A 24,733-nucleotide genomic window follows, 5' to 3' on the forward strand; every position below is an offset into this window, starting at 1 on the left:
TTCAGTGTACATTGGGAAATAGATATGATGGTCAAGGCTGGAATAGTATTGCTCATAAGCCAGTTTACCCAAGGCTGCTGCACTGAGGCTAAACTATTTCTGTGAGTAAACTAAGGAAAAGACAAATGGTAACTTAAATGAAGAAAATTTTGAAAACAACAGGTGAAACCTGGAGTAAAGAGAATTTGTAAAGAGAATAACAACAAAAGGCCTCTGACGAAGCAATTCATTGATTAACCAAGTGGTCAGTCAAACAGGTGAGTAGTTGATTGATCATCATCATAATAATAATAATACTAATAATAATAATAGGTACAGTAGAATTAGCATGCATGCATATTTATTGGAAAAATGACTCTTCACATACAATGTGTTTCAACATGATTTTACATTAAGAATCTCACAAAAGAAAAATCCTACATTTTAAAAAAAAAAACCCATCCCACCTAAAAAATAATTGAAAAATCCTACAACATTAAAAGACCAAAAAAAAAACCAAAGAAAAAGTGAAAGAGAAGCTTACCCTTAACTGTGAAATTATTAAGAGGTTCTGTGGCGTCATTCTCAGGTTTCGCCCGAAAACCGAAGAAGGCACCATTTTTCCGTAGAAGGAAATATCGTTTCCTCCAATTTTTAATATGTTCTCCTGCAATGAAATAAAACAACAGAATTTTCATTTTAAGAATTCAATATTATTAAAGGCTTAAAACAGTGGTTCTCAAACTGGGGTCCATGGTCCCCTAGGGGACTGCAAAGAGATTTTAGGGGGACCGCAAGGAGACACTGAAGTATTATGAAAACAGGTGGCTTGGGACAGTTAAGTTTTAAAATTTCAAGACTTTCAATTTTTTGCATGCTATCATCCTTTTTTGTCATTGATCTCAAAACCCATGCCACTCCTACACACTCATTTAAAAAGCCAATGGAAAATATGCAGGTATAACGGTTGATAGTGCATATGCTGTCAATATTTTACACTCACATGATTAACTACTCCACTATTGCGATCCACACATTTGCCTGTCTCTTGTTGTTATCCTCACTGTTGCATGTTCCCACATGACCTTGCCAGACACCCACTCTCATCCTGCATGGTGGCTGGGCTTTATAAGGCATAGTTATTTTGCATTGACAACGTGCTCTGACAGAACTGTCTTCTCAGCAGTTATCAATTCACAGAGGTTTATCTACAGACAAAACAACACTCACATGCACTTTGGATTTCTTCCAAAATAGTGAGAGGCAAGCTTTATTGTTAACAGAAGCATTATTGGGACTCAAAAAAAGTTTATGTGGAGAAGTTCCATGTGGCTCAAGAGAATTAAGGAACTCTGTTGGGTAATGGACAGCTTGATTTTCATCAAGGACTGAATCAACTGATTTGTACTGTTGGAAACTTATTCATTAATTCATGGTTAATCTTTGCTTCTGTCTCACTTTTTGGAGCAAGAATTGCCCTTTCACACAACCATTTATATGAAATATAATTGTTACTTAAGTCTAGAAATACCCTGTTCTTCAATTCAGCTGGGGAATTCACTGTGATAGCAATATGAGCCAAACTGATATCACCATAATATACATACACTCAGTAACAAATTCCTGTTTTCGAAACCCTCAGCACCAAAACAACTGCAAGGGAAACATTTAACAAAGTGGACAAATTTTTCGAGGCACATGATATCAACTGGGAGCATGTCATTGGCGTGTGTACTGACGGCGCTGCAGAGATGCTTGGCTGCTGTTCCAGTTTACACACTTCGGTGAAAGAAAAATCCCCAACTACTATTAGTAAACACTGCATAATTTATCAACAAGCACTAATGGTGAAAACCATGCCTGATGAGTTAAAAAAATGTTCTGAATTACGTAATTACAGCGGTGAACTTATCAAAGTGAATGCACTCATCTAAAACAAAAAGGCAATGATCAAGGCAAGCATGCCTTTGATTAGTTTAATCACAAGTGAGATGGCTTTCAAGAGGAAAAACAATAGAGGGTCTTCCTTCTACAAAAAGGAGTCCATGATTTTTTTTACAAGATGCCAAACCAGATTTGTATGCCAAATCCTCTGATGTTTATTTCCTAATCTGCTTGGCATTTTTGCTGGATATATTCAAGTCAGTGAATGCAGTCAATCTTTCACTGCAAGGGAAAGATATAACCATGTTTCATTCTTGTGAAAAAGTATGAAAAACTAATTACTTTCAAAATGAAGCCTGAACTTTGGCACCCAAAGTTGGATAGAAAGAACTTTGCATCATTTCTTCAACTTATCATGTTTATTGACGAAAATGAGCTTCAAGTTGATGATAATATCGTTGAACTCATGAAACAATACATGTCAATAATTGGCAGAGAAATATTTTCTGTATTTTCCCCGATCATCATGACTTTGACAAATTCTTCCACTTCATCAGGAACCCCTTTGTACTCTCTGTTAGCGATCTGCCAACAGAAGACAATTTAATTCAAGAATAGGTCACTGGTTTGGTCAATGATGGAGATGCAAAATGCTTTTCCTGTGAAATGTGCTGTTCTGACTTTTAGATAGAAATGGTACAGTCATATCCTAAAGTACTGATGCCATTTTCAACCACCTATGAGTGTGAGATTGTGTTTTCCACTTTCCTTGCCATCAAAACGAAGTCATGAAATCAACTGGATGTCACACCAGAAATGAGGGTTGCCCTCTCCAATACAAAGCTGAACATAGAAGAGCTGGTTACTTTGCTGTAAATAAAATGACAGATGGTTTGCTTTTATGAATAAATAATTTCTTATATAATTTTTGTTGTTGTCATGTTATGTACCAGGGATTCAGGAAAAGGGATGGCAAACTTTCAGGGTAGGAAGAGAAGATGGTGTTTCTACTAAAATTGTGGTTTTCTGTGCATACTAGTGGTCCAATTGACATAACCTTCTGTACATTTTTGGACGCTATTAAAATTCTTCTGCTGAAAATAGGTAAACTGGTTGAAATGCACCTCTTGAATAATCAATAAGAGGAATGACCAAACAATAGGGAAGAACAGCATCCTAAACCTGGTGAAAGGGGAAGGTGATGCCAAAAGTTCGAGAACCATAGTCATGTACGTATATATACGTAGTTTCTGGTGTATGGCCCATGGTTTCTGTCAGCTAAATGGGCAAAAATGGGTCTTATGTAGTTGTTAATACAGGATGCTGGGGATATTTTCGGACTGATTTTATTTCTCATTTGTTTTGTAACCAATTGATCAACTAATTCCCCATATTTTCATGTGCATTTATTGTATCCCAAAGGGGTATTGCATGGATTAGGTTGTAGTTTTTGGGTCTATGGTTCATAGTTTGGAAATTATGGTACACAAATGTCTTTTTTCCATGTTAATTAAACTGCATTTTATTGGGGACTGAATCATCAAAAAATATGTAAGGAGAATGGCATGTAAAATTTTTTTTAAAGTTTGAGAACTGCTGGCTGAAAAAAATCCTAATTGTCCATCTATTTTTAGAAACTATACAAATCATTTAATATCCACTTTTCCATGTTAGGTCAGACATAATTTGTTGAAGCAGATTTTCTATAGAGGAATGCCCTTCCAATTGCCAACCTTCAATTGTTTCCAAGTAAGCTAATATTTCCTTAAGACTGGACATGTTTTCCACAGAAACTGAAAATGAACATCACTTGTATGACAGTGATGCTCATTTACAACCATCACATGATATCAAAACAGAGGTGTACACACACACACACACGGGAGGCTCCTTTCAGTTTGTCTACCAAATCCACTCAAAGAGTTTGGTCAACCTAGGGCTATAACAGAAGATACTGAGCCTAAGGTGCCATGCATTGAGTCTGAACCCAAGAACACATAATTGGGAAGCAAGCTTTCATACCAGTATAAAATAGACACATGAGCAAAAGTGAAATTATTCAAAGGATTAAATACTGGAATCAAAGTGTTAGAAATTTTCCTCACAGCAACCCCAACACAACATGAGCCAGTGAGGAAGCTTCTACATAACTGCTTGAACTGCTAGAAACTGCAGCCCAATCTCCCTTAAATCACAACCTACTATCTTAAAAAGGGAAGGACACATTACAAAATATAATCCTCAGGGCCTCTAAAACAAAAAGGCAATGATCAAGGCAAGCATGCCTTTGATTAATTTAATCATGGTTGATCTAGAATTAAACTTCAACATCATCCTGAAACACTTTACATTTTCTTTTTATTACATTACAGAGATGAATCCCCGAGTGAGCCTCTATACAGTGAAATGGTTAGAGCTCACAAGTGGGAAGTTTTGTAAATTTTGAGCAAATCCACTTGTGAGTGGCACAAAAGGGTATCTCCAGCGGTTTTTTTTATTCTGTGAAAGCTGTACTGGTGTTTATCAAATATGGAGTGGGATTCAAACTGTTGGAGAATGTGGTTGTTAAGAACTCTCAATAATCTTTGAGATATTGGAAGTGAGAGCATTAGTCAATAACTGGTAGGGTCAGAGGTGTTGCCCTTGTTGGGAATAGGGCAATATAGTGTTTCCAGTGATTGAGGCAGGCAGCTGTAGTGAGACACTGAAGAGTTTTGCAAAGATAATGGTTAGTTCTAGGGTACACTGAGGGCAATGAGAAGGACATTACCAGGGTTGGTAGCCTCGTTGATTTAAAATGACTGAGGGGCATTCATACTTGGCATGCATGTGTATGTGGTGGTATAACCTGACTGTAAAATGGGTTAGGTTTAGAGAAGGTTTACTGAGTATCATCATCATCATTGTTTTGAGGTCCACCTTTCTTCCATGGCTGGATGCCATTCCTGTTGCCAAACCTCACATGTTTCCAAGTAAGGTAATATTTCCCTCTGGCCAGACATGTTTTCACAGAAGCCTGGAAAAGAATGCTGCATATATGTTGCTGTTGCTTGTTTACAACTATCGTGCAATGTCAAGACAAGGAGACAGAAAGATACACATACACACACACAGATTTCAAGGCACTGAGCCTTATGAAGGAGATAACTAAGAACTGAGATATCCAGAGCCTTGCTGAACTCAAGAAGACCTGTCAACTACAGTAGAATTGATATTCTGAAGGAGTTTTTGTCTTGCAAGTTATTTGATGACCCTCTTGATGCTGGTGTCAGGTAAAAAGTACTAGTGCTGATGCCTCATAAAAAGCATTGTGTCACATTAAAAGCACTAGTGATGGTGCTACGTAAAAAGCACCCATTACACTCTTAAAGTAGTTGGCATTAGGATGGGCATCCAACTGGAGAAACCATGCCAAAACGGACAATGGAGCTTGGTGCAACCCCTGACCTTTCCAGCACCCATCAAATCATTCAATCCATGCCAGCATGGAAAACAGATGTATGATGATGATATATATATAAAGGGCTTCTTTCAGTTTCTGCCTACCAAATCCACTCACAAGGCTTTAGTCAGCCAAAGCCTATGGTAACACTTACCCAATCTGCCACGCAGTGGCATTGAAGCACATGCTATGTGGTTAGGGAAACAAACTTCAACCACACACACAGCTCTGCTACACATATGCAAAACAGGCAGAAAATGTGGAAACATTCCTTGCATGTGTACTGCTTACAGAATCATTATGGTTGAGAAGTGGAGGGAAGGAGAATTATACAAAGTTTGGTAGAGATCCTTTTGGCAGGGGCTCAAAAAGCTCAGCTGCAGTTTGGAAGACAGGAGAGCTTGCAGGCTGTGCAATATATGGAGGTATCTTTCAAACTTTGAATGATAGTCTTGCAAGAGTTGCAATGCTGACTAAAGCTGTCTAGTTTGTAGAAGTGGGTTATTGTCCCTAAGTATTGCACGCAGTGTTCTTTGCCTGAACTGCTGCAGTGTTGCTATGAGTAAACAAATTCAGAGATTTGGGACACTGAGTTTGGACTACATGGTGCGGAAGTATAGGATGTCAAAGGGGATATTTTCAATCAGTCACCTAGTAGCACAGACACTTAGCATAGAACTGGTAAATTCCAACCAGTCATTAACAAACACAGATTCCAATAACATGGGATCTGGGAGGTTGAAGTGGGGATTGCATAGTATGTGGCTATGTGGTGAGTAGCAGTGATAGAACAGTAGTTTGGTAGGGAGTGATGTTAGGCTCAGACAAGAGAAATAAATTGTTTGTGAGTTAGTCAGGGATACATATATGGGGTGAAACTAATTGATGTAAAGATTTCTGATTGTATATCATTTTGTTTCTGCATCAATATGATATGATTATGTGAGCCAAGAGTTATAGATGATGACTACAGAGAAGAGTGTAGAAAGTAATAGGGGGTCAGAGAATTATTGACAGCTGGAGAAGTTCAGAGAATGGTACAGGCAACAGATGTATTTAGAAAGGTAGAAAAGAGAGAGACTAGATGCAGGATAGCTGAAAGTTGTCGCTGCTGATATCCAGGTGAGAGAGGTGAATGGTGGAGAGGAGAATCTATATATGTACAGACACTGCCTTTTAGAAGTTTGAATATAGCGTATAACTTGAACTGTACAGACATCACCATCCTCCTCCTCGTTGTCGTTATCATCATCATCATCATCAGTTAACAGCTATCTTCTATGCTGATAAGTATTGGATAGTTTGGCAGCATCCAGTTAGCTGGAAGACTATCAAGCTCCGTCTGCTTCGACATGATGGATGCCCTTCCCAATGCCAACCACTTTACAGTGTACTGGGTACTATTTACATGACAACAGCACTAGTGAGGTCACTAAGCAGCTCAGATGACAAAGAAAATGACTCTTCAACTGAGTAGAGCTGTAGTAAAGAGAGACGTGGCTTTATGCCAGGTGTTGCAAGACTAAAGTGGGACATGGCTATCCCACATTATGTAAGGGTTAGTGGGAGTAGTTGGAAAGACTACACAGATGGTGGCAATGAGGTGTCAAGGTATAGAAAGGTAAGTATACAAAGGATTAGGAAGCGTGGGTGGATAAGTTCATAAGAGTGTGACAGATGGTTAGACATAGGTGTAGAAGTGAATGTAACGAATGATGAACAAGGCTGAAAGTGAAAGAATAGCAGTTGTTGAGGAAGGAGGAGGTGGTTGAGAATAGCAATACAATAAACCTATAGATAGGTTAGGAATTAGAGGCAGATGAGGTGAGAGAAAGAGAGATTACATACAGTGACAGAGATGAGTATAAGAGGTATGTAGAGGAGGTTATAGTGAGTGGTAGATAAAGACGAGGAGCAACAATAGCAGATATGACAGAGATAAAAATGATAGCAGATATGAGAGGGTGTTAAAGATGAGGTATGTCAGTTCTAAGATGTAGCTCAGAGGTTGGGGAGAGATAATTGGTGACATAAAAAGAGGAGGCAGGTTTTAAATAATGGTAAGAAATGAATGTGTGTCTTAGAGAAAAACTGTGAGAACAAGGGTAATGTCTTTTGGGAAGTGTTTCTTTTGATATGACAGGCATATCTCACACATCAGATTATAGTTTACAAAATGAGAGTTAAGCATTAAGCAACAGTCCTATGAATGGATACTTCTGAATTGTGGAAAATTTTACTTATCCACCACACCAATAAAATATTCTCAAGTCCAACACTAAAACTTATATGTAATTCTTCTATTTCAAAAGACCAATGAAACTACTACTATCACTTACCAAACAACAAGTCAGTTTCAAATTATAGATTATTTGCACTACAATCTGAGTTGTCTAGTTTTGTTTTTCTTGTCTTAGAAGCCACATAGGTAAGAAAATTATCGACAATGTCCTTACTTCACAGTTCCAGGAGTTGCCACAACCGCAACTATATATAGCATCAATCAGAAGAAGGTAGTTTTCTTAAGGACCAGGGTCCAGTTTTGGTTTCATGGAGTCAAACAGTCAAGAAATAGTCCTGTTTGGATAGAACACTAATCCTGCATGTGTAATTCTGTAAATGACCTGGCACCAATTCTCAATAAGGTTTTATTCTGCAATACATACATTCATCAGTCTGGTTAGAGAGCACTTCGAACTAATTTAGTGTGTTTATACCAATTTGCATACAGCGAGAAATTTTCTCCATCACAAAATACAGTGAACGGCTTTTTTATGGGTCTGAATATGTCCCAAGAATATCTGAACTGGCAACAAGTTTGTATTTATACTCATCACTGGTTAGCACTTCTATTCTATGTTTTATTTACAGCGAGCTACTGATTAGTGCAACCAATTACAATACAATGGCAGGAATATAAGGGATAATCCATCTCTTTTAAGTTCATAGTCTTTCTCTATCTGGTGTCTGATGCTGAAGAGGAGATAAGCATTCCAAAATTCATGCATTAATAAGCCTGTTTAACAGGTGCTTCAAACTGAATTGGTGTGTTTACACCTACTTGAATATAGCAACAAATTTTCTCCATGACAAAATACAGTGAAAAGCTCTCTTATGGCTTCAAATATGCCTCAAGTATATTTGAACTGGTAACAAGTTTGTGTACAGAATTAAGTACACTGTGCATACATGCATAAAAATGCACTCAGTGGATTTGTTCTCAAAGTAACTCAAAATATGCAAGCTGGTTCGTTTCATCTCTATATAACCACTACTATTAACAGCCATGAGTAGTGTCCTGTAATGCTTGACTCCCACCAACCATGCCCCTATAAGCAACAGGCGATATATAACAAATCAAAAACATAACTGGTAGAGTGTCAGACAAAACTTATGTTATTTGCTTACATCCTTTCATGTTCTGAATTCAAATCCTTTTTAGGTTAATGCTAACTTTCATTGTTCCATTCTGAGGTTGATAAAAGTAGAGGAGTAGATATAATCAATTATATCTTTGAAGACAGTACCCCACCCGGCATGGCCTCAGTAAAACAAGGTAAATAAAAGTAGAGTTAATAAAAGTCATGCTTACCGCGTTTCCATAGATAACCTTCTTTCACCACAAGTGCGTGGCAATCAGAACTCATGTCAGCCTACAATCTTGCTTTTCTAAATCTGAAATAAAATAAGACAATAGTTTATTAGTGATAATGATGATGATGGGTCTTTTAGTTGTTTCAATGATGAGTATTCAGTGGTTTGATTAACTGAACTGTTCACTCATTATTTTTAACATGTAAATGACTGTATATTCCACAGACACAAGTACCTTTAATGTAATCCTTATGTTAAATCAACATGATACAGTTTATGCCAAAGCTAGACACTTCTTTGAAATATAGATACAAACCATCCAGAAGGCTTTCATTTACACACAAATTCACTTACAAGATTTCAATCAACCCATGGTTCTAGTAAGAAAAAACACCAATCCAAGATGCCAACTCCTTAATTACTCAACAAAGCCTACATCCATAGCCATTAATAGTTATGCTAAAAGTAGTAGTAGCATTTTATAAATAAATAATATAGATTTCACACAACAATGTGAAGTTATAGTCATAGGTGGTAAGATATATTTGGTTGGTTAAGTCAATGACTGTTACTTGAAGTCCAAGTCAGTTTTGATTGTGAAAACCTATAATCAAAGGTGTTCTTGATGTGACCATCTCCCTGATTTTGTATATTTTTGACTAGAGGTTCACTCCCCTGCAGGCAATATATCAGACACAGGTTGTGTTGTTAACCAACTGGAGATGTTCTGGGGGTTAAAAAAATAGTAGTAATGTCGTACCGTATGGAACAGCCATGTTAAAGTAGCACCAAACATTACCTTTCTAAGATTACATGATCCAATATGTCCATCCACATTTTTTTTCAGATTTGAGAGAGATATAGTCGCTATTTCTGGAAGGTGGTGTGATCATATAGGATTCCCACATTGGCTCAACCAGCAGATCAAATAGAGCTGAATATGTTTTTATTCTACTGAACTGCAGGCTTAAACACTTAATGCATGACAATATACCATCATAAATGCACATTAATCTAATGCATACTTTGGAAACCTATAACATACCACAACAGCACACTCTGTAGAGATGGCATGAACAAGAGGATTATTGAATAGTCTACCAATTTATAGATCCCAAATTCAGATCTGTTGTAGGTAGTGATATTTTGTGGTCTCAGTATGATATTGAAATATCTATGACTTGGGTATCATTTTATGAAACTGGACTAAATATTGAGAATATCATCTGTGATAGAGTGGTTACTGAGGTGAACAATTGTTTCAGTTTCATGTAATGTCATACAATCGAAACTAGACACTGCTTCTGGTGAACTCTTAACAATAATGAACATTATTTTTCTTTGAGGATCTTTGAGAATGTGTTTATCTGCATATAAACATCCAAATTGACAGAATCATCCAACCAATACTCACAAATAGGAATTTGTAAAAAAAATGCTTTAAGTAAATAGTCCATCTTTCTTCTGAAACAACAACAGTAATTAAGAGATCTCATGACTAAGCACAAATATGTGTGTCGATGGAGCGGTGGGGGTGAAAGATTTGATAATAAAAAAATAAGAGAATTAAAAAGGACAGAGATAACTGGAGATTAAATGATAGTAAGGACATATCCAACAAGTACACAACAGGGAGAAATGAATCAACAAAACTTCAGTTAAAAACAGAAACGTGGTGGGAATGTTGGTAACGGTACTGATAACTGTTGTTATTTCTAACCCCACATGAATAAATTGTCCTCTTTATGTACAAGAGAAGTTTGTAATAACATAAAACAAGTAGAGTAAAAAAACAAGGACTAATTACACGTTTAAAAATCTAAGAAACCATTATTATATTTATTATTACTATCACCACCAAATTACAATGTGTCAATAAATAGACTACCAACAATACTGTTTTTAGTTTAAAACAATCGCTTTCAATCATCAACATTCTTTCTCATATTTTTTTTCCTTTGGTTACCCAAGTACAACACAAACAGTTTTGACTTGACTATAAACCAACAAAGAACCCTTGACATGATCACATGACACATTAAAAATAGAAACTAAAACTTCCTTAAATCACAACCAATCATCTTAAAGGGTACACTGAGCATTGAAGGTTCCTTACACACAAGAAGGCAGAATGAGCTTGGTTGGATCACCTTTGATCAAAAGTTAGCTCAATCAGGACTGCACTGGGATTAGATACAAGTACCTTGTGAGCAAATGAAATATCTCAAGGTATTACTTTCTAAGTTCAAATCCTACCAAAGTCAGCTTTGTCTTTCATTCTTTTGGGGTGACCTGGAACTAGACAACAGCACATTGTAGGCAGAACTGTTAGTGCAAAAAGAAAAAAAAGTCTCAAGGCAGCTTAGTTATGGGTCATTACTTTCTGAGTTCAATTCCCACTGAGATAAACTTTGTCTTTCATCCTTTTAGGGTGGTTAAAATGAAATATCAATCAAGTAATTGGTTCTGTGTAACCAATTAAATCACCTCTACAAATTTCAGGCCTTGTGCCCATGCTAGAAACAATTATTTCACATCAATCATTACCTGCATTGCCTTACTAGCACTTGTGCTGGTGGCACATGAAAAAAAAAAAAAACATTCGAACGAGGTCGTTGCCACTGCCGATGGACTGGCTCCTGTGCAAGTGGCACATAAAAAGCACCATTTGAGTGTTGCCATTGCCAGTACCACCTAAATGGCCCTCGTGCAGGTGGCACGTAAAAGCACCCACTACACTCTCAGAGTGGTTGGCATTAGGAAGGGCATCCAGCTGTAGAAACTCTGCCAGATCAGATTGGAGTCTGGTGCAGCCATCTGGTTCACCAGACCTCAGTCAAATCGTCCAACCCATGCTAACATGGAAAGCGGACGTTAAACAATGAACGAATCTCTTCTCCCACTTTCTCCCTGAAAATAAAGTATGTTCAGTTTCACTGTAAAGATGAAAAGTGAGAGCAAACTGAATAGTTTTGGAGTCCCTTGACAGTGGAAAGAAAGCATAATATAAATCTAAGAAATGATAAATTATCATCATCACTGTATGTCCATGTTTCCCGCTGGCATAGTTCCTATAGCTGGATGCTCTTCCTAATGCCAACTGCTGCACAGCATGTACAGGGTGCTTTTTCATGCCACCAGCTGAGGGGGCAAATTTATGCAAAGAGATGAAGAATAGAGAGAAGCAACATATGAGAGAAAAGGGCCAGAGCTGAACAAGTTTCTTATTGTAGAGGCACTACATAACTACTCACACTTTAGAAGAAAGAGTGGGAGTGATTGGGTGCAGCTGGAATGCAATAAAAATAGTGGTAATGAGGTATAAGGATGGACTATGAAGGCATAAGGGTAGTAGGAATAATTTAGCAGTGGGGATGTCTAATAGTGTTGAGCAGTAAAATAGGAATGATACAATAACCAGGAGAGAGAAAGAGAGAAGCATAGTGTATGAAGAGGATGAGATATATGATGGGGAAATGGGAGTTAATTTTGTGGTACAGTGAGTGTGGGTGGAGAGAACAGTATTACTGGATGAAGAGTGGGTTAGCAAAGTGAAGTGGCTCTGGTTATTAAGAAAAGTGGAAAAATTACAGTAAGGTAGGTGATAGGTGGTGGATGCCCTGAGGAAGAAAGTAACTAGATGAAGGGAAAGTCAGTTTTGTCAAATTGGGTGGGTCTTCTCAAAAATCAGTCATCCTGCTTCTTTTGTCATTTCTGTGAGGGTCAAGATCCTGAGATAAGCCTTCACTAACTCATCCCATGTCTCCCTATTCCACAGGTTCCATCCACATTTAGTAATTGGCACTTCTTTATACAGCCATCTTCATTCATACACATCACATGTCCATACCAGTAGTCTTTTTTTTCTTGCACACTAGTGGTGTTTTGAATGTAATTTAACATAAGATTTTAATGGAAGGATCATGTTTTTGGTCTGCTTTAAGAACCTTCAAAATGTAAACTTGTACAGTTGGTATATACCTTGTCAGTTATGTGTGAGGTTCAATATATGCACACATCATCTTTGTTGAAGTACTATAGTCATCAATCCTTCCATTTGATAAGATTCAGTAAGAATAATAATTAGCAAAGAGACACTTATTTGTGAAAAACACTAAACAAAGATGTAAAGCTTCTAAAATATTTTACCAGATTTGAATGTCCCTCCAGTTATCTTTCTGCAATGTAGTGATGTATTTCTAGATATGCTATGAATGATTAAAAGACAGATGAAACCCTTTCATCACAGCTCTACTTGAAAAGGTTAACCTGAGGCTAAATAACAACAATAATGCTGAGCCAAACATTTAGTTGGTGGTCCAACAGCAGTGTGAATGAATGATTCCAGATGATGTAACCCTACAAAGGCTGTGAGCTATCAGCAATGTGGATTTCTAATGCAGCATGTCCAGAAAATGCACCTTTACACTCAATTAACACACAATATTCTCATTAAAAACTTTCTTTATATGTAATGATGGTTTCTAGTTAACAAAGAGCAAATTTCACAACTGTAAAGAATGAACTGTAAACACAAATCTTTGTTCACAGTATAGTCCCTTTAAGTGTATTTATTTACTACTTGGTGGGTCTGGAAGAAGGGCCAGAGGCCATAGCCTTCAAAGGCCCTCCAAGACCTCTTGAGCCTTTGCAAGTCAACATCTGTGCAAAAGAAGAGCAGAAAGAGAAGTCTGGATCATGCAGGGTATGCTATACAAGCCCATCAAATGGCTACATTATCTGAGCCTGAAACTTGAAGTACCTCATGTATAACTCTTGTATTCATATTATATATATATATATATATATATATATATATATAAAATCATCATTTTCAATGCTTGCTTTTCCATGCTCTTATGGGTCAGACAGGACTTTTAGAGGCTTATTTTCTACAGCCAGATGCCCTTCGTGTCGCCAACTCTCAGCTGTTTCCAAGTAAAGTAATATTTCCCAAATCCAGACATGTTTTCATAGAATATTAAAAATGAATATCACCATCATGCAAGGGTGTCCTTTATTGGACACCACTTGCATGACTGTGGCATTCATTTACAACTATCACATGATGTGAAGGCGAGGAGACGGTAATACACACACACATATATAACATGTACATATGGCAGGCTTCTTTCAGTTTCCATGTACCAGGTCAACCAAAGTCTTGTGAGTGGATTTGGTAGATGGAAATTGAAAGAATTTTATCGTATATATGTATATGTTTGTATGTGAGTGTGAATGTGTGTATATACTAGTGTGTCTTTTTCTTGACATTGCATAACAGTTATAAATGAGCAGAGCCATTCATTTCCAACACCCTGCATAGACATGACTTGCTTGGAAACAGTTCAAGGTTGATGACATTAAGAGTACCTGGCTTTAAAACATCTACCTCAGTAAACTCCTCCTGACCCATACAAGCATGGAAACGTAGACATGATATATCATATGCTCAGACATGGCTGTGTAGCTATGGATTTTACTTCATAACCATGAAGTTTTGGGTTCCATCTCACTGTGTGTGGCATGTTGGGCAATGCTTTCTACTATAGCCTCAGGTTGACCAAGTCTTGTGAGAAAAATTGATAGACACAAATTGTATGGAAGTCCATCATGTCTATGTGTGAGATAGAGAAGTTATAAGAACTATAATATGCTAATAAAATCGTTTCTCTATGTACACACATTAATGTTATAAATTTATCAAAAAAATTAAACACAAAATAAAACCAAAACAAAAAAAAGATGTCTTACAAGGAAAATATAAAGAGCTAATATCTATAGACAAAATAGGAAATAGCTTCATTGAGCAACTCATCGTTATCAGCAGTATTTAATGTTTGTGTTCCATGTTGGCATGGGTTGGCCTGTATGACAGGATCTGATGAACCTAAGGACTGCATTGTGCTCCAGTATTTGTTTAGAATGATTTCTACAGCTGGATACCTTTCTTAATGGCAACCACTTTACAGCAGGTGTTGGTTTTTTTTAAAGTGCTGGTGAGGTTGCCAGGCACCATGCAAGACTATGAACCCTGAGTGGAGAGAGGACACTTTGTGTTAAGAGGATAAGGGGTAGAGAGGGGTAAGGTATGAGAGAAAGAGCAGGCCAGAGCAGAGCAGGTTTTTTTTTTTTGCTGTAGAGGAGTGACATCACCACTCACATTTTAGAAGAGAGGGTAGAGGTCTGGAGTGGAGTTAGAAAGTGATATAAATGATGATGAGGTGTCAGATTAGGGTAAATCTGTGCAATTTTTACTGTGAAATCAGCGTCAGTGAAGGTTTCAGGTCTGTATATAATGCATACAACATACCCTATGTGATTACATTTTCTACTCCAGAGGTAAATTTTGAAGTACAAAATGTTTTTTAATATTTTTAAAAATCTGGGGTTAAGTTACATATAAGAGGATTTTTAAGGCTTATTTACAAAAGAGTGTGCATATTTGTATCTTCTTGTCTCAACATCACAGTGATTGTTGTAAATAAATGTTATTCATTTCCAATATTCTGCAAACATGTCTAACCATGGGGAAATATTACCTTGCTTGGAAGTTGGTAAGGGTTGGCAACAGGAAGGGCATGTAGCCATAGAAAATCTGCTTCAATAAACTATGTTCAACCCATGTAAGCATAAGAAAAGTGGACATTAAAATGATGATGATGGTTGTTCAAGAGTATAAAAGGTTATATGTACACTAATGAGGGAAATTATGTGGCTGTTGGACTTACTAGAAATAGCAACTAGATTTCCTACAAATTTCCTAGTCTTTAGAAAAAGAATACTCTGGTTAATGTGGTCCTAGATTCATTATGAAGAAAAAAAAAACCAAGATGATCAAGACTAGCATGCCTTGTAGCATAGGCATTTACTTAATCAAGGCAGACTGTAGGGTCTAAACAGCAACAACAACCATCTCTGTCCTTACCTTTGAATTTATTTTCAATCTGGTCCTATCCTCACCAAACCCTCTACATGAACTTCCTTCTTTCTACATGTAAATACAGACAGATATGGTGGATAACACACAAACTTGAAGACAATACATATAACCACTCTTTGTACCATCTTGAACCTGTTTCTTTCTTCAGTGACCCTTATAGTTTCTGCAAAAGCATGATTGATTGCAAACCTCATTCATTTTACTACATTACTAGTAGTACATTGTTCTTGAGACACTTGGGCATGTAATAAATATTATCATTAATTCAATTCAGTCATCCCGAAGTCTGGAAAGATCTGTAAAGCTCTTCTTGCCTTTCCTAACAACTAATAAAAACACATACATACACTCACATAAATAAAAGTAGCAACATATATTTACACAAACATCAACAGTGGTAAATTATCAGTCATTAGGACAATGGACAGAATGCTTTGCAGTTTTTGCTCTGAGTTCAAATCCTGCTGAGGTCAAATTTGTATTTCATCCTTTCAGGGACAATAAAAAAAAAAAGTAGTTTGTAGATTGACGCAAATGTGAGAACGCAGAACCAGACGCAATGAGGCATTTGTCCTAGTTCTTTCTGTTCTGAGTTCAAATCCTACCATGATCTACTTCAGTGATACACTTAACCCGTTATTCAGTTTAACACACCTACCTGGTACCTTTGGTGTCTTTAGGAGTCTACTCTGTCGTAAGCATTCAAGGTTAGGGTATCTTCCTCCCTCCTACTAGCCCCAGAGGTTCTTTAAAAGGACATGGGCACTACCTTCTCTCCTGATTAAAATAAAAATTCAATATGCATACGCGCACACAAACACACACATACGCAGGGGTTGTATATAATTTGTACACGTTTAGAGTTAGACACACATGCAAACATTTACGCATACAAATTCATGCCCTATATATGAACATAATTATGCATACAATATGTGCAAATATATATACATAGTCATATATATCGCGATACTCATGAATCTGATGGATTTTCCGTCAGTTTCGACGGTGAGCTGCTTTCAGTTATTCAATCAAATGTGAACAACCTACTCGTTAAATTAAGGTTAAGTAGCCAAGTATTCCAAAGACACGTGTACCCTTTACGTAATTTTTAGGCTCATGATTCACACCATGAACCTATAAACAACAAAAGCTTATATATATATATATATATATATATATATATATATATATATATATATTTACACACACGCGTACACAGCGACAGGGAATGCTAATGCAACAAGAAACACCCAAAGATGCCTGAACACGCATGTCCCACGCGCGCGCGCGCAGACACTAAGAGAAAGATGAGGGGAGCACGCGCGCACGCATACACACACACAGATATGAACAAGCAAGGGAACTTCTACGTGGTTGTTCGAAGTACTAGAAATAGCAGCCAAATTTCTCTAAAATTGCATACTACCGTATTAAATCAAGGGGAATACATTAAGGAGTATAGTACCTGATATACACACACACACACTGCATAGTCAACGATTGAGACAATTTCCCTTTATCAAGGACTGCTCGATCAGAGCTGGCCCGGGGTTAAACAACGAAAGCCAGCACACATTATTATATAGTAGATATAAATAGAGCAGAAAACGACAGCTAATTTAACAAATAGACAGACAGACAGATAGATAGACAGACAGACAGATAGATATTCAGATACACACGCGTGCTTGCGTGCGTGTCGATACACAAATATAACATACATGTACATATATACATATATATATATATATGTATATATGTAACGCACGCATGCATGCAGAGGTGGTAAGGCAGAGAGATGCAAGCATCAACAGTAAAAATGGAGGCGAACGGAGATGAATGATGGATGCAAGGGCAATGTGAATACTAAATCATATATATATATACATACATACATATGTATGTGTGTATAAAACATTTTGCCTGTATAGGCTTTTCGGCGGCGTCAAATATGCACAGAGCGTGAATTCGTGATTACATATATAAAGGAAATATTACATACATGTCTTCTCTGTCTGAGTTTCTTAATAATACATGTTGATAAGAGAGGTACGCGGTTCAATTTCTCTGAAAAGGAGGAGAAACCCCACCCTGTAGCCGCAGCAGAAATTTTTATTTTCGTATTTATTGTCATCACACACAAAGCAATGAAGAGGGTGGGTCATTATATGGAATCATCATCATCATTATTACTATTATTATTATTATTATTATTATTATTATTAGTAGTAGTAGTAGTAGTAGTAGTAGTAGTAGTAGTAGTAGTAGTAGTAGTAGTAGTAGTAGTAGTAGTAGTAGTAGTAGTTTCCGACAACGTAACGCGGACCTTACTCTCACATCTCGGCTCGGTTTCGTTGTTCCATCTCTCTCTCTCTCCCTCTAAATGTCCTTTATCCTCCTCGCTGCTCTTGTGGCAAATAACAAACAAGTAAAATAAATAATTCATTAAGTAATAACCACCAACCACACCGCCACCCTTAAGAAAAGATACAAACGTACATCAGAATCAGACAAGCCTGCCTGCCTGTCTGTCTCTCTGTCTCTGTCTCTCTCTTTCTGTCTGTCTCCTTTTCTGATTTTGCGGCCTTGGGCCTAATCATTATTATCAGCAATATAAAAATCAGATATGCGCAGAGTCTAGCTACTGATATTACGTGTGTATGTGCGTGTGTACACATACGTATGTACTTTTAAGTAAGTAGACGAAAGAAAAAGACAAAAAAGCAGTAACGACAAATTATGACTGCTCAAGTATCCCCCCTCCCTCCACCTTTTTCTCATTCCTTGACACGAATTCTCTCACTTGTTTCCAATTTCTATTTGCCAGTGCGTGTATGTGATTATATATATATACACATACATATATATATATATACATACATATATATACATATATACACATACATATATATACACACACACATACTCGTTATATAAATTAATACATATATATACACATAAACATACAATTTATATATATATATATTTTCATACACGTTATATACATTAACATGTATATATACACATATCTATATGCATAAACATACTATATATATATATAATATATATATATATATATATACATACATACATACACGTTATATACATTACTATGTATATATACACATCTATATGCATAAATATACTATATATATATATATATATATATACTTGTTATACATTATACATGTCTACACACACACAGCTAAGCTAAACGAACGGAAGCGCCTGGATAAAATTTTCAAATATTAGACGTTGAACAGAGAATATTTAAGTCATTCAACTGTGTATGTGTGTGTAACAGTTAACATGGGAGTAGATCTAGAACCAGGGTAGGGGTTACTAGTTCAAAACGTCCCCATAAACATTGCATTTGGTTCACTTCTTTCAAAGGGTATCCACCATGTTTTGTAGAAGGGTGGTACTTGATTTCAAGAACAGGGCATTCATCTTTATGATTATTAACAGGGCAACGGCGATTAAAGAAGGGGAGAGGGGAGGAAATAAGAAAAAGAGAGACAGAAACGGAAACCTCCCTAATCCGAATATATGTTAACGCTAAAGTCATGGAAATAAAGTGAAATATTATTTGTGGAGAGATTCAAAATGTGCAATGTTTATAGAATACACACAGAAGTATGGTTATGTGTTTTACATGTGTGCGTGTACATGTGCACAAAGGCTCGCACAAGAATGCATGCGTGTGGTATTATACATATATATATATATATATATATTTATATATATATATATATATATAAAACATCCACGCTGGTACTGAATTGGGTGGTTCCCAATTAGGTTTTTTTTATGTATGTTTGTACTACTGTGTATGTGTGCGTCAAAGAGGGAGAGTGTGTGTGTGTGTGTGTGGAAAGAGAGAGAGAGAATATGTATGCGTGAGGAGTGGGAGATAGCACTCTACGCGCGTGCGTACAGAAATGCAAAAAAAAAAAATCTTTCCATTCATACTGCGCATGTTTGTATCAGATAAACTGCTATACATGCTACAATTTAATAGGTTGCATGTTTCCTAGAAATAGTGATCACCCATAGAAGACTATCACTTAATCTCTCTCTCTCTCTCTCTATTTCCACACAGATTTATCTTCCGTTATTGCAACTTGTAGGTGTATATATATATGTGCGTGCAGGACTGGACGTGTGCGTGTTCTGCAAGCATCCGTATTCGTAAGCACAGCACACACCGAAATGGATGTGTGTATGAGATTTGAATGGGCTAAGCAGTGTGCGTGAGTGTGTATGTGTGCGCGCACACACATGCACAAGGGAGTGGCATATGTGAATGAATGTGTGTGTAAAGGGAGTAAAACACCATGAATTGTTGAAAGCTAATAATGCTAAGGCACCTCAGCCTTGCGAATGAATCACATCCCTACCTCGAACCTTAAATAGCTGGGTTTTAGGCTCAGTTTTTAGCGAAAGGAGCCAATTCATTTTAATCTATTCCCGACTACTTCACATTCAGTGACAAATCTGCTGGGGGAAGGCATTCTTGCTACAACTAACCATTCTCCTCGAAACATTATAACCCTATGTATGTGCGTGTGTGTATGTGTGTAAATTTTGGTCGAGTCTGTCAGCCTGCCACCCCGAGTTTCGCTTATAGGTGCAGTGCCTTCAGGCAAGAGTTACGACAGTAGAAGCGGTGGAATTTGCACGTCTATATATAGGATTCGTGTCGTAGGGTACGATGGTGGAGGGGAAATGATTAATAAAAAAAATTAAGCTCTACTATGGTAGAGTACGCTTTTTTCCGACAATCAACACTAACCATATAAATACATACATACATATATATATATATATTATATATATATATATATACCCCACACCATATATATATATATATATATATATATAGCGCGTGGGGATGCGTACGCCCCTAAAGAACAAAGTCGGAGATTATCTAATGCGCCAAAAACCATAATTACTTCGGATGTTTAATGTTTTAAGAATCATTTATAACGATTCTTCACGAAAAATATTTTTTTTTTTTTTTTTTTTGAGTGGGGGAGGTTAGCCCCACCCTTCCGTCATTTTTCAGTTTGACTTCAGTTTTCTAATTTCGAAAACATTTTTTTTTTTTTTTTTTTTTTTTTTCTTTTTCAAATTCGTGTTTTAAAAAGTTAAGCATATTTTTGAAAAATCATAATTTCAAATGTTTGAAGCATAAATAAATAAATCTGGAGAAAAAAAATTTTTTCTTTTTTTTTTTTAAAAAAAACAAAATTATATCTGAGAAATTAAAAAGAATTTTTAGCACCACCACCCTCCTTTTCTTTATTTATAGTAAAATCGTAATCTTCGATACTTAGAACAGACACATCCGGAGAAATTATGGTTTTTGGTGCAGTAATTTCCGACTCTATACTTTAAGAACACCACACATTCACAGATGTGTATACAAATATGTCGATAAATCCTATGTGATAATGTTTGTGATCAGCGAGCTAACAAAGAGAACCTCTGCGTAATTTCTCGAAAGAGTCACTAGAAACAGCAGCCAAAATCTCCCTTATATCGCCACCTGCCGGTTTTTTTGGGGGGGGGGGATGGGGATAATATAATTAACCCCAAAAATCGGAGGGATCATGGCTTCGATGCATTTATTTGATAATGGATCAGCTTGATGAGAGATGGCCTGGAGCGAAACAACACAGCATAATCAGATCCCGCAAATTCTCAAGTTGCCCCCACCTTCCATCTCTCGTCTCCTTTCCACGTATCACCTCCACTTACGCTGTGCAACATGTCTCGCAAGAGCGCTCGGTGATGGAAAGATGATAATGAAATATAATAATAATAATAATAATAATAATAATAAACCATCTCCCAGTCAAGGACGACCTACTACACTGCTTCCATAACGACGACAAATAGATTCCTTAAGTGGACACACTGATTCGCTGAAGCTGTTAACACCTCTCACTTGCAAATGTTTTCTAATTTCGACTGATTTTATTTATTCATTTGTGGTGGTGGTGAAAAGAAGACTTCAAAAATATCATGCGAAACAAATGATGGTCTTTGGATGGGAGGGAGACGAGATGGACCAAAGCAATTGACTGTGGAACCAGCAAAAGAAAACACAAAAAGAAAGATCTTTTTTTGGCTTTTGCAAGGAATGCAACTCGGCACCGCAACACCACCACCACTATTACAATGGTAATAATCCTTTCTACTATGGGCACAAAGCCTGGAATTTGGAGGGAGGGACCTAGTCGATTACATCGATCCCAGTGCTCCAACTCATATTTATTTTATCTACTCCGAAAAGATGAACGGCATTGCCGACCTCGTCGGGTTTTGAACTCAGAACGTAAAGAGTCGGAAGGAAAGCCGCTGTGCATTTTGTCGAACGCTCTGACTATTCAGCCAGCTCGCAGGTCGATCGATTCGACGACCCAAGTACATGACTGATATGCTACCGACTTCCAGAAGATATAAAGGCGGTCAACTTTGGGCGGAATATGAACTAAACATCAAAATAATAACTAGACAGTTGAAATATATACAATATTTTAGCCTAGTGCTTCTGCTACTTCCACTTCTCTCTTGATGATGATTTGTACGAATTAACGAGGAACTTTCTAGGTGGTTGCTCGACCTACTAGGAGGAGAGCGATCAAATCTTCTCCAGATCAAACCCAAATTATTCACGCAGTCCTAGTTATATTTATAAATATACATTGAGATCGTCAACCTTCCCTAGAGCTACAAATGTGGTGTCTCTGCTGAAGGGCAGAGGCACTTTATACTAACGATGGAAACAAAAGGAAGAGAGAGGACACAATTCGCCTGGTGACCAGAGCTTGGAGTGTCCACGAGTGACCTCGTACGAATCAGTTGGAGGGAGGGAACTTTCTTTGGGGTGTGACTAGAATCGAATCGAAATCTCGACCAGAACAGACTTTTCCATCCTTTCGTTCATGAGGAGTGGATGGCAAAATGATTAAGTAATACGACTATCCCAAGGTGGGTATAGTATACAGAATATACCCGCTTTTCTATAAATCCTTGTGATGTCAGCAGTATTATATCTGTGTGTGTGTGTGTAAAGTATACATGCCAGGCAAGTGATTTGATCTGAGACCGTGTGTTGTGTGTATGTATATGTTAGTGGGTGGGTGAGTGTCCAATAGGGAGCTTGGAAGACCATAGTTGAAATGAGGGTTTAATACATGTACTGGGCAGAGTAATTATATTATTTTTTTACTGGTAACAAAAGAGCTCACACACACGCGCGCGCAGAAACGCAAGTGGAAATTGGAGAATAAGAGTTGATTCCTACCCCCACCACAACCTCGCCCTGTCGAACAAACTATTTTAGAAATGAATATGTAAAGGATGGTAACCATGCGAAATAGGGAAGAATGTAGAGTAGCATTTAGGCAGAGAAGAGTTGAGGGGAGGGGGAGGAGAAAGAAAGGGAGCTAAGTGGAGGTGGAGTTAGAGGGAATGCATGTAGAGTGGAGGCAAATATGTGAATGACAAATTGTAGTAATGTGTGCATACGGTGGGAGTGAAGGAGCTCAGGGCCATTCCACTACTGTGTTGCGTCTCCATCGTTAGTGTATCTACTATACACACTCATAAATATGTATTCACACACAGATAGATAGATAGATAGATACATACATACATACAAACATAGATAGTAAGATAGATAGTAAGATAGATAGATAGTAAGATAGATAGATAGATAGATAGATAGATAGATAGATAGTAAGATAGATAGTAAGATAGATAGATAGATAGATATCACATTTTTACACGTGTACATATACACCTGCTTGCTTACACGTGTGTATGTTTATGTGCGTGCATGCGTCAGTGTATTTCTGCGTATCTTTACTAAAATTGTGATAATTTCCAATAGACAATTAACAAAAGGATCAGACTTGCGCACAGCCAATGGTACTCTTTTCGTTTCTCCGAAAAAAAAAAAAAAAATTCCCTTATCCCTCCGTACTATTTTCCACACACACACACACACACACCACAGAGGATGAGAGATAAATATTGTTTTTTATGTTTATAATTCAAGTGTGTGTGTTAAAAATACAAGCACAAAATTACGTTTAATAGAAGGTATACATACAATCAGCATACATACACACACACAGAGAGGATAATATACAAACACTAGTTCAGGGAGATGCTTCAGTGTGTACATGTTTACACATGGATATTTCAAAGCTCAGATGCAGGAACAAATCTAAAGAAACAGTTCAAACATATCCCTCCCCCTCTGTGTGTGTATATTGATGTATATATATATATATATATATATATATATATATATATATATATATATATATACACACACACATACACACACATCCATGCACACGTTTCAATTTTTAATCAATAGGAAAAAATATTCAACCGATATAGAGTGGTGGTATTTACTTTAGAGCTTAAATTACTGTTGCTACTTCGAGCTTCACGATTCTCCGTTGACCACGTACACACAGCTGAAACATTTGGAGTTTTAATGTACATCCGTAACCTCACAAAGAACAAGCCATGCATTTGCGCGCACGTACACACACGTACACACACACACACACAAAGTCCCATGCAAAAACATGTAATCCGTAAGTATTGCATGCCTCACATGTGAATACACACGAATATGAAACTGCTTAAACTATTTCAATGCAGGTCTTTCACAGTAGCACGCCACAGAGCAAGCCTGCTACACACAAACACAAGATAATTGTTGTGGCTTAAACTGGAGGTCAATGCTAATCGAATAGACTTCCCAAAACTATCTCATCTTTAACAGTATATCCCGAAATCCAACGTGTCCTTTGACTTATTTTTTTAAATCAGTAGTTTGTTTTTGGAAGGGATTTAGC

The 24,733-nt window shown here is 37.1% G+C and overlaps 1 protein-coding gene and 1 long non-coding RNA gene across 10 annotated transcripts in view; one reads left to right on the plus strand and one right to left on the minus strand.

Annotated features, from left to right (window-relative positions):
- The window catches only part of LOC115217581 (RAC-gamma serine/threonine-protein kinase), a 142,205-nt gene that overhangs the window by 67,774 nt on the left and 49,698 nt on the right, over nt 1–24,733 (minus strand). For 7 of the 9 annotated variants that reach the window (XM_036507369.1, XM_029787332.2, XM_036507364.1 and 4 more), the window contains exons 2-3: nt 8,898–8,980; nt 524–646 (exon numbers count right to left, since the gene is read on the minus strand). In XM_036507369.1, the coding sequence (XP_036363262.1) occupies nt 524–646; nt 8,898–8,952 (178 nt within the window). In that variant the 5' untranslated portion in view covers nt 8,953–8,980. Of the gene's footprint in view, nt 1–523; nt 647–8,897; nt 8,981–17,847; nt 17,919–18,176; nt 18,198–24,733 lie in introns of those variants that run through there. The other 2 variants (XM_036507368.1, XM_036507367.1) reach the window with 2 other exon arrangements.
- LOC118765392 lies at nt 1,284–10,068 on the plus strand. Its single transcript, XR_005001251.1, has 3 exons — nt 1,284–1,388; nt 8,321–8,323; nt 10,058–10,068. It is a non-coding gene; the product is annotated as an uncharacterized LOC118765392 (long non-coding RNA).

This window comes from Octopus sinensis, linkage group LG11 (genome assembly GCF_006345805.1).
Source record: "Octopus sinensis linkage group LG11, ASM634580v1, whole genome shotgun sequence".
Taxonomy (NCBI): Eukaryota; Metazoa; Mollusca; class Cephalopoda; order Octopoda; family Octopodidae; genus Octopus; species Octopus sinensis.